General features: G+C 35.8%; 1 protein-coding gene across 1 annotated transcript in view; it reads right to left on the reverse strand.

Annotated features, from left to right (window-relative positions):
• ABCA12 (ATP binding cassette subfamily A member 12) overlaps positions 1 to 14,120 on the reverse strand; it is a 167,792-nt gene that overhangs the window by 58,779 nt on the left and 94,893 nt on the right. The window contains exons 15-20 of the mRNA XM_027590137.2: positions 12,149 to 12,322; positions 9,205 to 9,369; positions 8,669 to 8,879; positions 6,981 to 7,120; positions 4,694 to 4,813; positions 1,396 to 1,486 (exon numbers count right to left, since the gene is read on the reverse strand). Of these exons, the coding sequence (XP_027445938.2) occupies positions 1,396 to 1,486; positions 4,694 to 4,813; positions 6,981 to 7,120; positions 8,669 to 8,879; positions 9,205 to 9,369; positions 12,149 to 12,322 (901 nt within the window). The remainder of the gene's footprint in view (positions 1 to 1,395; positions 1,487 to 4,693; positions 4,814 to 6,980; positions 7,121 to 8,668; positions 8,880 to 9,204; positions 9,370 to 12,148; positions 12,323 to 14,120) is intronic.

Genomic DNA, 14,120 nt, shown 5'->3' on the forward strand with positions numbered 1-14,120 from the left:
AAGTTAATAAATCACTTGGCCAATTAAATTTTCACTGACTCGATCATCATGAATACCAAGAATATTGTGAGTATCATAAAGCCCTCCTCACAAAACCCAAACATGACTCTTCCACAGTCCAATGTAACACTTAATTCCTCACAAAGGGCAACTTAAACTAAGTGCATTTCTCATTAGAATTTAAAGTGAAATGGTTTGTTTGATGGGGGAGGGGTAAAACTGTGGTTGAACAGCGGCCATTGGAAATCAACACACCACCAAGGATTCCTTAGATATGCTGGCCCAGAGGATCAAAGAAGAGCTATGAGGGTCAGGGCTCCCTCAGTTCAAACTATACAAACTCTTAGATACCAAGTTATACGTACAATTATAGGAACATCAAGTCTCACTGCTACATTCATTTGAGTCTAATTTTAAATTCTAGAACTCCCCTCCTATATTTAAAGTTAGGAAGATAAAACTCATATAAGAACTTTGTAATATATTTCTGATATTTTGATCAAATGGTTTCTTAACCAAATGATACTCATAGAGAATAAATCCACCAACATCTTTCTTTAATCAAATTCAGTCAACTATCATAAAGTGCACACAACTATATACAAGACAAATGTAAATATAATTCTTCCCTACCGGTTTACAACCTACGTCACTTATGTCCCAGTAGCACCAGGGAGGAGGAGGGGCACTTGCTCTACTGCAGCCAAATTCAGATGCTCTCAATCCCTTCCTCATCCCTGTGGTTGCATAGCAACGGTGAATCAGACACAGACTGAATTAGATGTCTTGCACTCCTTAGGTTGAAGGTGGGGATGTGGCAGAGGGAATGCCTAAGTTCAGATAGCTTCCTTTGATTCTCTTTGCCTGTTCCTTTTAAATGACCGTGAGAGGAGGATCCAACCTTGAATACTGATCTAAGTTGATTTTGAGTATCTTCATTGCTTTGTTTTGCTTTTGCTAACTCAATAACTTCTTCCAGGTATATTCTGGGTTAGTCAAAGTGATAACTGAGGCCCCCGGAGATAAAATGTTAAATATGGCCAGACATAAACCATTTCATCTTCCTTTGTCCTTAAGGACCTGCTTTTCTTCAAGTTATCAAAAAAAAAGTGTCCTCTTATTTCTAGCAACCTACCAATGATTGTAGGAAAAGCTGCATTTATATGAAGTATGTAATTGTGGAAACTAACTGCAGATACTGGGTATCCAAATAGCTGTTACTACTTATAATTATACAACTATCTGGGGAAAAGATGGATCGATATATCCAGGATTCTACTTAGAAAAACTAGCTAAAAATCAAATACAGAAGAAAACAAAAAGTTTTCAAATGCAACCATGCTTTTCCCATTTTTGACATGATTAGTGAACAAAAGTTTTGTGATCTGGACTTACCAAGTTCATCTATCTGTTTCAATAGTTCAACAGCATCGAGTCCCACAGAGAATTTCACAAAAACTTGCACAAAGGGGTTCCTTAGAGTATTCTAACAAATAATAATAGGGAATCAGTTTCAATACAAGAAGAAAACACGTCTAATCATTGTCTCTCTAATAATACCTGCAGTGAAATGAAGTAACCACCACTCTGCATTATCAATGCATCACCTAGTAGTGCTCACATACAGATCCTTGAGAAAGAAAGAGGAGGTATATGGCTGCTAATCACTAGAAAGGCTGGGTTTTTCTTATCTATAGACACAAATTGGTAAGCATGCTAAAGTAACCAGATCTGACTCTAATTATCAACAGTAAGAAATTATATTCAACATAACAGTCCGTTTACCCATGGCTATCACATCATTTGTTTTTTGATATATGCTGTGCACAATTATAGTGGTTGAATTTCATAGTTGAATTTTGTTCAACTGAAACAAACTAAAACAACTTTTAAAAAATTGTGATGTCTAAGGGTGCCTGGGTGGCTCAGTCGTTAAGCGTCTGCCTTCGGCTCAGGTCATGATCCCAGGTTCCTGGGATTTGAGCCCCGCATCAGGCTCCCTGCTTGGGGGGAAGCCTGCTCTCCCTCTCCCACTCCCCCCCTGCTTGTATTCCCTCTGTCTCTGTCAAATGAAATAAAATCTTTAAAAAAAATTGTGATGTCTACATGGAATTTCATATCACAGTTGTTTGGTACCCTACTTCTACTACTTCCTAGCTAGCTATGGGCTCTCAGCAAGCACTCGGTTTTTTCCAGCTTCATGTTACTTTTCTGTAAAGCAGGGATGAATGACTCATCTTATCTGAACAGTCAAATGTAAATTGCTATAATATCATTTTATATTGTAAAAAGCACAATTATGTGAACATAGAAAAATGAACTGATGATAAAACTTTAAATTACTCTATATCCATGGAAAGACTGAAAAATTTTTAAAAAGCATAAATGCTTTGACATATAAAGACTGTTACAGCTATCTTCCAAATTGGAAGACATAGCTTCTACCACTGTAGAAGTACAACTAGGTAACACTGAGATGTTACTGTGTGCTGGGCACTAAGACACTTTACCTTAATTTTCTCGCACAGTTTTCCATAACACCCTGAGGTCCCCTAAGGACACAAAATTAGTAAGGGCCAAGGAGAAAGTTGAAGGCAGAGAATTCAACTTGATTAAAAAAATGTTTATCTAATGTGTTAATTCATGGGCTAGTTTTTATGTGAGCCAGGCTTAAGTTGGTTTTCCCTTTAGAGGACAAGTCAGTACCTCTTATTATTCTGTCCTTCCTACCAAGATCTTCAGTTTTGTTATCATGGAGATACACGATTAAGAATAATATGTATTAACAGAGCAAATATACAGTAGAATTAATTCGCTAAGTCCATAGGTGCTGAGGGGTCTAAGAGTAGTTGGCAGCATGTAGACCAATGGCTATGACACAGCTCATACCACGCTACCCAAGTCCTTTAAAGTCTCACTATTTACCAGGAAGTAATTTGTGTGTCAGGGAAAAACTGAATCAGAGCATTAGTAATAAACAAAGCACTGTGTCAGGGGCAATTCAGAGATGATCCACCGAGCAGTATGGCCATTCTCCCACCACTACTTTTGCGATCAGTCCTAGGATACGTAATACTATTTTTACATGCTTCCACACATATGATCCTCACAAATCTGTGCAGTGGCTATCAAGATACTCATTTTAGAGATTCATAAACTGTAGATCGAGTGTCTTACACCTTTTCCTAGGGGTTCACTTTGGCAAAGCCAGGTGTGATGCTAAAAGCTTTAAATTTCAAATTCTGTGTACATTTGTTGAAATAAGTTTGTCCTCAATAACTGAGAATAAGGATTTATTTTGGTCTAGAACAGAATAAAGTTGGTTCCATTAGATGATGGCCCCTTTATGGACATGGTCCCAGAGTTTTTCCATAGCAAATTCCTGCACTTTGGAACTATTAGGCATAGGTCATGTCCTTTGTTCATTCATTGCTTTAGCCAACAAAACTTTCCTTAATGAAATCATATGTGTAGGTTTTTTTTTTTTTTCTGTTCCACAGAAAAAAAGTTTTAGGAAAAAAGAAGCAATCTTCCTTTTAGGGAAATATATATGTCAACAAAGTAGTACTCAAATGGTCTTTGTTACATAAGATTCATCCAAAAAAAAAAAAAAAGAGGCCACTTAAAATGAACATACTTAAAATTAGAACCAAATTTAACAGTAAATTGTGGGGAAGATGTTTGATGAAAGTTTACTTTTTTATATTAATTAAATTATTAAATATATGTTTCAGATATGTATTTTATTATTTATAATATTATAATATAAACTTAATAAATTATTTACAATAAAAGCCAGACTGTAATTGTAACTATGTGCTAATTGTTAGTCAAAACAAAGACTGAGCAAAGCATCTTTTGGGTGTAATTTTTCTGACAAAGTTGTGTGCTACAAATCCTTTATTCTATGTCCAGCTTCTTGAGCATGATTATAAGAAGGCCTTTTTGGGGAGGGGGGCAAATATATTTTAGCTCTCCATTAATCTTCCTTGGTCCTCTCTCAATACTTTGATATGCAAGCCATTCTCTCTTGAAGTTCCTGTGTCGCCTTCCTTCCTGCCAGTTTTCTCTTCTCTAGCTGGTAACTGGTCTGACTCTGCTGTTCCATCCTTACTCATCAACAGCTCTGTTTGTCACTGGACCATTTCCCCACATTATTTTCATCATCTTCAGAAAACCCCGCATCTTTTGCAAGAATTGCCAATTACACCTTTTAACCAGCGTGCACTGGATTTGAGTTGCATTGTCAACTAGAGTGTCATATGTTTCAACCAAAGAACTCCCCAGATTTAATGTTCTTTTCCAGAATTTTACTATTACAGGAACTCTGGTTCTGTTAAAATAGCAAAAAATAATTTAAAGTGAAGGAACAAACAAAATACGCATATTTTAAGTTATTTTTACCGCATTTTATTTTTGGAAAACAAGATTGCCGTCACTATTTATGCCTCAAGTTCAACCTGTAAGATAGCTTATCTCCGAATTACAGAGAGAGGATGCACCACGGGAGATGAGGATGATTCTGAATGTGAGTGACAGATCTGTTACCCTGTCTCAGACTTTCTCTGTGGAGGACAGGCAATTTAAAATGTTGAATATGGATTCTGAGTTACTATCTGCCCATTCCCACAGTGAAGTGATTAAAATCTCAAAGAATTATAGTGCCTATGAAAGAGAAAGAGCCGTCTCCTACCTGGAGCATGGGAATCGTCTGGTTTAACAGGTGGAAAGAATTCATGAAAAGTGGCGAGTTATCCATCCACTCTTGAGATTTCTCCCTTAGTTCTGCCAGCTGCCTCAGAGTTACATTAGACTAAAAGACAAAGAAACAAAGATAGATCTGGGCCATTATTATTTTCCCTATATTTCAAAAAGGGGATCTTAAGGTTGTTTTGTTACATAGCTTTAAGAAACAGTTCTAAAAGTGGAGTTAGTAAAAAAATAATGTCAGAAATTTCCCACATAGAAGTTTTTAAATGGCATCTTTTAATAGGGTCAAGATCACTTTTAAAAATTCTGGAAAGGGTAGGGTTTGCTTTGCTGTCCACAGTGAATTTACAGTCAAAATCAAGACACACCTTCTGGAGTTCCCAGAAGTTATTCACTTTTCCCAATGATACATTTAACTTTACTACTACAGAAACACCGTAGTTCAAGGATATGGGAAGCATGCTTTCATATACTGCTGGTGGAAATGGATGTGTTACAGCCTTAAATAAAATACATTATTCCTCGATTCCTCAATCCTGAACAATCATCTCATTGAAATAAAAAATACCACTGTATAAATAGTATGCATGAGAGTATTTGTTGTCACATTATTTACTTTAACAAAAAAATAAAAAGGAAACACTGGAAACAAAATGAAAGCCCAACAGCTGAGGATTGGCTGAGTAAATTCTATGGTATGAAAAAGTTTGCAATTTTCAAAAAGAATGAGTTAAACTATACCAATTGAGTTGGAAGAATTTCCACAAGGTATTGTTGTGTGAGTAAAACAATATGTAGAAAAGCATTATAATGTGCGCCTGGGTGGCTCAGTTGGTTAAGCGACTGCCTTCGGCTCAGGTCATGATCTTGGAGTCCCGGAATCGAGTCCCGCATCGGGCTCCCTGCTCGGCAGGGAGTCTGCTTCTCCCTCTGACCCTCGCCCCTCTCATGCTCTCTCTATCTCATTCTCTCTCTCTCAAATAAATAAATAAAATCTTAAAAAAAACCCAAAAAAACAAAAAAGAAAAGCATTATAATACAATGTAACCTCATTTTAATAATGCAAACAATGACAAAAATATATGAATGTATGTATAGCATAATAACCTATAAAGAATTAGAGAAATGTGTATAAATTACAGAAAAAACACATCCTTGAATGCTAAAAATCATTAGTTACATAAATGAAAAAGTAAGATCAAGGAGAGAGAAAAAGGGAACCAAAAAAAAGGAAAGACAAAAAATGACTGCTCTTAGGAAATAAGCAGGTAATGACTTCATTTATGCAAAAATTATACAGAAGTGTAGCCAATAAAGCAAATAAGATATTAAAATGCAAACAATAGAAACAAAGAACATTCTAGAAACCAGTGATGAACTCATATCTATTTTTATATAGACCTAAAATAATGTTATATTCACCAAAACTGTGGTGTAATGACCAATTAATGGTAAAACTGATTTTTTTTTTTACTTTCACACTGTCATTTTAAAAGTAGCAAGTTAATAATTCAAATCATTAAAGCTAACTTTAAAAGTTGGAGAGAAATGTAATTATGATTAAATTAGGTAGATGTTAAGTATAGTTACTATGAATAATGTTGTCTTTCTCAATCTCTATCTCTTACATAAACATAACATGTTGAATTGTACAATCTAATATGAAGCCAATAATTTATAATTTAGAGATTTTTTTTAAAGATTTTATTTATTTATTTGACAGAGAGAGAGAGAGAGACAGCGAGAGAGGGAACACAAGCAGGAGTGGGAGAGGGAGAAGCGGGCTTCTCGCGGAGTAGGGAGCCTGAAGCAGGGCTCAATCCCAGGACCCTGGGATCACTACCTGAGCCAAAGGCAGACGCTTAACAACTGAGTCACCCAGGTGCCCCAGGATTGTTTTTGTTCAAACTAGTTATATAATGCCCCAATATTATTTTTTCTAGTGCCATTATTTTTACACACTTTGAAAATTAGACACCAGTTATAGAAAAATTTGCTTTTGGAAATAAGCTGAAAAATCTGAGGTCTTGTTTCAACTAACCTCATTCTCAAGTGTCAACATGGCTCATGTCTCTTCAAAGGGCTACCAACCAATCTACATTGTTTACACATTTACAGGGCAGTTTGAGAATTAAGAGTTTCAGAAAGCCAAGGGTAATAGTAGGTAAGATATAAAGAAAGCTGAGTCAGCTATAGTAAATTTGGAAGTTGATTACTTTAAAAATCATCTTAGTACTCTAGACAGAAACTTTGAGTTATAATGGTCAAACCTTTTCCATTATTGCCTTTGTGACAGGGGTATATGGTGCATACAAAATTTTTCCCAATAACATAGGTTTCAAGAAAGCCCAAATCACAGGTCCAGCAGGCATATTAATGATGTCTTTATAAAGGGAGAAGCAAAATGGTGCTGGAAGGAAAAAGTGAATAAAACCATTTAGTATGTATATCTAAAATTTATTTCCTTATGGTAAATTGACACAGATTATTGTTATCACACCCAAAGATACATGCCTTCTGCTTCCCTTATTATTAACAGTTGTGAGGCCTCTACTATCAAAGTAAGAAAAAAAAAATAAATCTTGCCATTTGCAACGATGTGGATGGAACTAGAGGGTATTATGCTGAGCAAAATAAGTCAATCAGAGAAAGACATGTATCATATGACCTCACTGATATGAGGAATTCTTAATCTCAGGAAACAAAAATGAGGGTTGCTGGAGTGGTGGGGGGTGGGAGGGATGGGGTGGCTGGGTGATAGACATTGGCGAGGGTTGTGCTATGGTGAGCGCTGTGGATTGTGTAAGACTGTTGAATCACAGACTTGTACCTCTGAAACAAATAATACATTATATGTTAAAAAAAAAAGAAGAAGATAGCAGGAAGGGAAAAATGAAGAGGGGAATTGGAGGGGGAGACGAACCATGAGAGACTATGGACTCTGAGAAACAAACTGAGGGTTCTAGAGGGGAGAGGGGTGGGGGGATGTGTTAGCTTGGTGATGGGTATCAAAGAGGGTACGTATTGAATGGAGCACTGGGTGTTACATGCAAACAATGAATCATGGAACACTACATCAAAAACTAATGATGTAATGTATGGTGATTAACATAACAAAATTAAAAAAAAGGAAAAAAGTAAGAAAGTATAGTAACAAATCTCTTTTTTTGAGGTGTGAAAGTTTAACTCAATAAATAAGCCTATGATAAGGGATGGCATTTTGCCAAGAGGAGTTAGAAAGGTTGAAAATCACATTTCAGAATATCTTCCAACAGATCCACCTCACCAGTGCTTAATTTAAAAACATATACAAAAATCTGCTACTAGGATATTAGTACCAGATACATAAGAGTTGGCCCATGAATGCTGAATGAGTAAAAAGATGAATAAATGAGTCAATCCAATTGCTATACTAAACATCCGTATATTATGTGGAAGAGCCCAGCTGATGGAATTTTGCATCTCAAGCATCGTGGGGTTGATGTGCCACTACACGTTTATATTTCTGCTGCATTCAGAACTTTTCTATGTGTGATACAACTTTCTAATTCTCAAAAAAGTTAAGAAAAACATTGACCTAAGTAGATTTAAAGCATGTTTTTGTGTTATTTACTAGCAAGGACGGTGATGTTGTGACTGACAAATTCTCAATGTTGTGGTTAAGAGGCTAGTCTTTGCAGCAGACCGCTGAGTTCAGATTGCAGCTATGATACTTTAAGGTTGGGTGACTGTGGCCAGTTAGTCTGTTTGTGCATTTCCTCTTAGTAAGATGGAGATGCACACCTTCTAGGCTTGTTGTAAAGCGTGAATCAGTTAATATGCAAACGTGTTTGATGTGTGGTAAGTGCTGCAGTAGTGTTGGGGAAAACTAATACTTTATTGATTATAAAAGGCTAAGCTACAGTAGACAATGTTGTCAGGAGATGATGTTACTATGCCGATTTTGAAGTATACTCACTGGTATGTGTGGGAATTCCATATTTGGAAGCAATCTGTTCTTTGCTTAATTTATAAGTCAAAAAATCCTTGGTGTGGTTGCCTTTTTGCCTTTGAGAAGAGGGCAGCAAGGCAGTTAAATATTCAGTGGTGATTCCTTGGGAACACAATGCTTGGGAGATGGTGCTAAATGATCCTTGGGGTGTGTTCATCCGGTTGCTTCTGTACATGGCCTATGAGATAAAAATCCACCATTTATTAACATTAGAAAGCTATAAACGCTGCTGAGAACAATACAGAAGAAAACCTGGTAATGCTTAAAGTATCCTTATAGCTTCCATAATTCCTTTAAAACATGTTTCCCAAATGTAAATGCAGAATGCTGAACTTCACTGACTTAAGTGGCAAAAACTTTTGCCGGAGTAGAAGAGTTTTCCTGCAGGTGCTTTTTCTCAATGTACTATCTTTGTAGCTGAATGTATTAGAACTAATATCAAATAAAAGTTATTGTGACAAGAGGAATTTCCCAATAAGCACATTACTGGGTGACTTTCCTACCTGTGTTAATGGAACACTTCTGGGCAGATGCATTTGTCTCAGGGATGTCATTTTATCTAGCAGCGGATGTGTGCCAGAAGCCATCTGATTGAGAATCTCTTTTAGCCTCATGAAGAGTTCTATCATCTTTTCTACTGGCTTTTGATCTTCTCTAGGGAAAAACACCTATCGGGAACAGAATAAAAATAAATGATGTATGTGGAGACATTGGAACCCACACACACTGTTGGTAAGAATCTTAAAAGGTATAGTCACTTTGGAAAAAAATGTGGAAGTTAATTAAATACTCAAACATAAGTTTACCATGCAACCTAGCAATTATATTCCTAAGTATTTATCCGAGCGAAATGAAAACATGTCTACACCAAGATTTGTATGAGAAGGTCCATAGTGGCATCATTCACAATAGCCAAAAAAGTAGAAATGATCCAAATGAATGGACAAAAGAAATGTACATCCTTTAACTAGAATACTGTTTGGCAATAAAAAGATATGAAATACTGACACATCTTGCAATATGCATGAAATTCAAAAACATTATACTGAGTAAAAAAAAGCCAAACACAAAGACCACGTATTGTATGATTGAGTGTATATAAAATGTCTAAAAAAGGAAATTCTCTAGAGACAGAAAATAGATCAGGGGCCGCATGGGCTAGAGGTCAGAATCAGAAGTAGCTGCATATAGACATGAGGTTTTTTTTCTGGATTGATGGAAATGTTCAAAAATTAGATTGTGGTAATAGTTGCACAATTCCATACATTTACTAAAAGAATCATTGAATTGGATACTTCGAATAAGTGGATTTTATGGTACATAAATTATACCCCAATAAAGTTGCCAAAAATAAATGATTTTAAAAGTCAGAAGGGCAAATGTCAATTACATAACTCTTCGTGGATATACTATTGCTCAAAAATCATATAATATGATCCTTAAAATCAGAAAAGCTCTGTCAAAAAGCTCATGTAATTCTAGTTTAATCATAATCCCACAATGCTTTTCTGCAGCATGAAGATACACTGGAAATATTTTAAAATTTTAAAGTAATTTCATCCTCTCATTCATTTAATCACCAAACGTTAATTGAGTGCCTGCTATGTCCCCAGCATGGTGAGGAGATGGGTATATGGTGGTATACCAAGTGATACCATCCCTCCACTCAAGGAGCCTTGGTCTAATAGAAGGAACAGATTTCAAACAAATCAATAAAAAAAGACTGGGGAATATGAGGAGGTTAGAGAGTTTCGCTAAGATTCAAGAAAGATTTTTCCCACATTGCACCCCAATGGAGAGCAAAACAGAGGAGAATAAGCAGAGGAAGGTTATAGGCAGGGCGGGAAAGATGTGTGAGGTCCATGAGGAGGGAAAGTTCTTTACATGTCCAGTAAAGTCAAAGACCACCATTATGAGCACAAGATGCAGTTGGAGAGACACTGTGAAGACACAGCCAACTCACTAACACAGCTACTAATTTCAGTTATATTTTTTCTAAATTATAATCAACATTACAATTTTTCTTCCAATTCTGCCAAAATTCTGGGCATTCCTACATTCTGGCCATTCCTACATTGATGTGAAATAAATTGACTAGTGATGAGAAATTTTTCATTATTTTTCTTTGCAATACTTAAAAGAAGTAGGAATGGTCTTCTGCTTGTCAAATGCACATAATTAATTACTAGACTTAACAAAAAATATTTGGTTTGATATCTGCTCTGCAGAGGCAATATAAAATAAGGATTAACATTTTAGATGAATAAAATTAATAATTTCATTTCATATGCATTTTAGTTTATAGTTTATGTAAAATAACCATTTGTCTAGTTAATGGATATTTGCTGAGTGCCTCTTTGGGCCTGGCACTGTTCTTGGCATTTGAAATATTGAGTGGTTCCATGTAGCAGTCATGGGCCCAATGAGTCACCAAGTAGGAAAGAGAATTTTAGAGATGGGAGTGGTTTTACAGATCATGGGGTCCCTGTAGGGACTGGGGAGCCACCGGAAGGTATTGAGCACAGGGTTGGCATAATGTGACTTAAAATTTTAAAAGGATCACTCTGGCTGCTTAGGGATGGTGGGGTAGGGTGGTGGTGGGGAGGTTGCATGTATGGAGGCAGGGAGGCCAATTAAGAGGCCATTGCAGAAATATAGGTGTGAGAAAATGATGACCCAGAATAGGATTATTGATAACTAGTCTTGAAACATTTTCACTCCCTTTGCTATAACAACAAAAGTCAGCCATGTTGCTTCTGGTTTTTCTTACTTTAAAGGGAAAAACATTTTTTCAGTGTTTGCAGTAACATGTAAATATTTTTGATCTAGTATAGATATAGGTGAAATAGATGTTTAATTCTTCTATGTTTATATTTTTCTTTCAGTTTTGTATTACACAAGTACTTATGAAGCATGTACTTATTGTAAGATGAAGTCATTGCTGACTTTTCTAAACTCTGATAGTGACCCATTTGTTTTGTTGTACTGCATAATAGTAGCCTCTTTCTAAATTGATGGGAAAAATACACACACAAATTTTTAAGACCAAAAAAGCCCCTACTAAAAAAAAACAAAAAACAACAAACTTTGCTCTAATCTTTATTATCCTACCAAATTAATGCTTGTTCACTGTAAAAATATATATGTATATACACACACACACATCTGTATTTCATACTTTAGTATAATATATATTAAATTTAATACATGGCCTTGGATACACAAACTGAGAGTTAATAAGGCAATAATATTAATTTCCTCATCTATAAAATGTGCAAATTTGCAGTATATGATCACTAAGGTCCTATTTAGCTCTAAAATAAAGCTATAATTCCAAAAGCTAGATAAATGGATCTCATTCATTACAGTATCAGGGAGCATACTCATGTAATCAAATGTATTTGTACTAAACTGTGAATATAAAATATTTCAGCAATAGCAACTTGCCTTGTATGTGAAGTTGTAAATGTCCAAGTAGTGCAGAAGGGTGAGTCCAATGAGGTAAGACTGCCGGGATCTTTCTGGAAGAGGCAGGCTGCAGAATTCCTTCATCACATCCTCCATTTTGGAATAGGTCATATTAGCATCACAAGAATGCAACCAGAACACACGAGAAATAATCTGCAAGTTGGAGGAAGAAAACTATTCAGTTGTGAATCCTCTGAGAACTATCTCTCAAAAGAAAGGTTTTTCTTTATTCTTAGACTTCATTTAAAAATATGATAAATTATACTCCAAGTCAAATATATATATATATTTTTTTCATTTAAAGCACTAATCACAGGGCGCCTGGGTGGCTCAGTAGGTTAAGTGTCCAACTCTTGGCTTCAGCTCAGGTGACAATCTTAGGTTCAGGAGATCAAGCTCTATGTTGGGCTCTGTGCTCAGCGCGGAGTCTGAGATTCTCTCTCTCTCTCTGCCCCTCCTCCCTGCTCATGCGCTCGCTCGCTCTCTCTCAAATAAGTAAATAAATCTTTAAAACAAAACTAAATCACTAATCACAATAAATAAATAATCGCAATAAAACTACAGAGAGCCAGAGTTTACTGGAAAGCTTAAAAAACAAGATGGAGAAAAAGACACAAAGAAGTGTCGTGATGGTTCTGAGGTTTCCTGTTTGAACAACTGAGTGAGTGATCCACCAAGAAAGAATTGATCAGGAGTTAAGTTTGGGAAAAATATTCGTTTAAGACTCATTTTTCCTTTAAAATTTTATTTAGTGTATTTAAATTGCATTTTGTTTTTAAAATAATTTGAAGTTATAATCTTACATAAGAACCTCTGGGTATGTCTATCAAGAGATAAAGGGCAAAGAACAAAAAGCCCAGAATTACATAATAATGTGAATCAACCATCCTGGACAGTGATGCTGTGTGAAAAGTGAGGTGTGTATATGAGAAGTAAGAAGACTCTATTGCTGTTGAGTTGAAATCAAGAGAAAAGTTTAGGAAATTCAAGATTGTTGAAACTCTTCTCTCTTTCCTTTTGAAAGTAGTTAAGAATGTACACTCCTCATTTGTGTTTTTATTTACTAAAATCAACCTGCTCTTCAGAAGCCAAACACTTGATTACTGAAATTAGATCAAAGGTGAGATCAAAGGGAAAAGGTCAATGACTATTTGCTAGAACAAGAGGGAAGGCAAAGCAGTTTTAATTTTTGTATGAGGGAACCAGTGAACAGGACACAAGTAAACCTAAATATTTCCCTAAGGCAGTCTTCAAGGCTTTCAAAAACTTTGTCCGATATTGAAGAATAGCTGGGCTGTGCTTAGAAATGACACACTCTGTCACGCGTAAGTTTTGAACAGATGAGGCCTTAAGATCTGCAGTTCTTTTGGAAAATTTCTATGACATTTCCAGACAATGGACTTGGAAAAGGGATAAAAGAAGAGACATTTCAAGTGGAAAGCCCTATTATCAGCCTATGAGGAAATGACATTATTCATTGTCATACCCAAACATGTTCACTATACCCACAAACTTGCCCAGAGTTCCCTGGATCCTATCTATTTTATATACTATGTTTTGTCCTGGGACTTTTAAAAAGCCAAACTGAGTATTCATTTCAACAAATTGTAAATGGTCTGTTTTTTTTTTCCCCAATTAGATTACTGAAATCTGACTTTGATGTCATTATAACAGACTGTGTAAATTTATCTCAGAAAATGTGATTGTGATTGTGCATATACAGAATTATTGGAGGCACCACTTATTTAAGAAAACTATCTAGGGGTAAGGAAAAGGAGAGCACAAAGGAGGGAAGATGAAGGAGAAGGAAAACTAGAAGGAAAGGAAAAGATAGTAATAATCGTCTTGCTTTAGGATTTTTCTTCTAACCCCACAAGGAATTCAGCCTCTAATTTTATCATTTGCATGGAAAATTCACCAGATCTGCAAGCAACTTCTCAGTGTTTTACTG

The sequence above is a fragment of the Zalophus californianus genome, chromosome 3, assembly GCF_009762305.2.
Source record: "Zalophus californianus isolate mZalCal1 chromosome 3, mZalCal1.pri.v2, whole genome shotgun sequence".
NCBI classification, from domain to species: Eukaryota; Metazoa; Chordata; class Mammalia; order Carnivora; family Otariidae; genus Zalophus; species Zalophus californianus.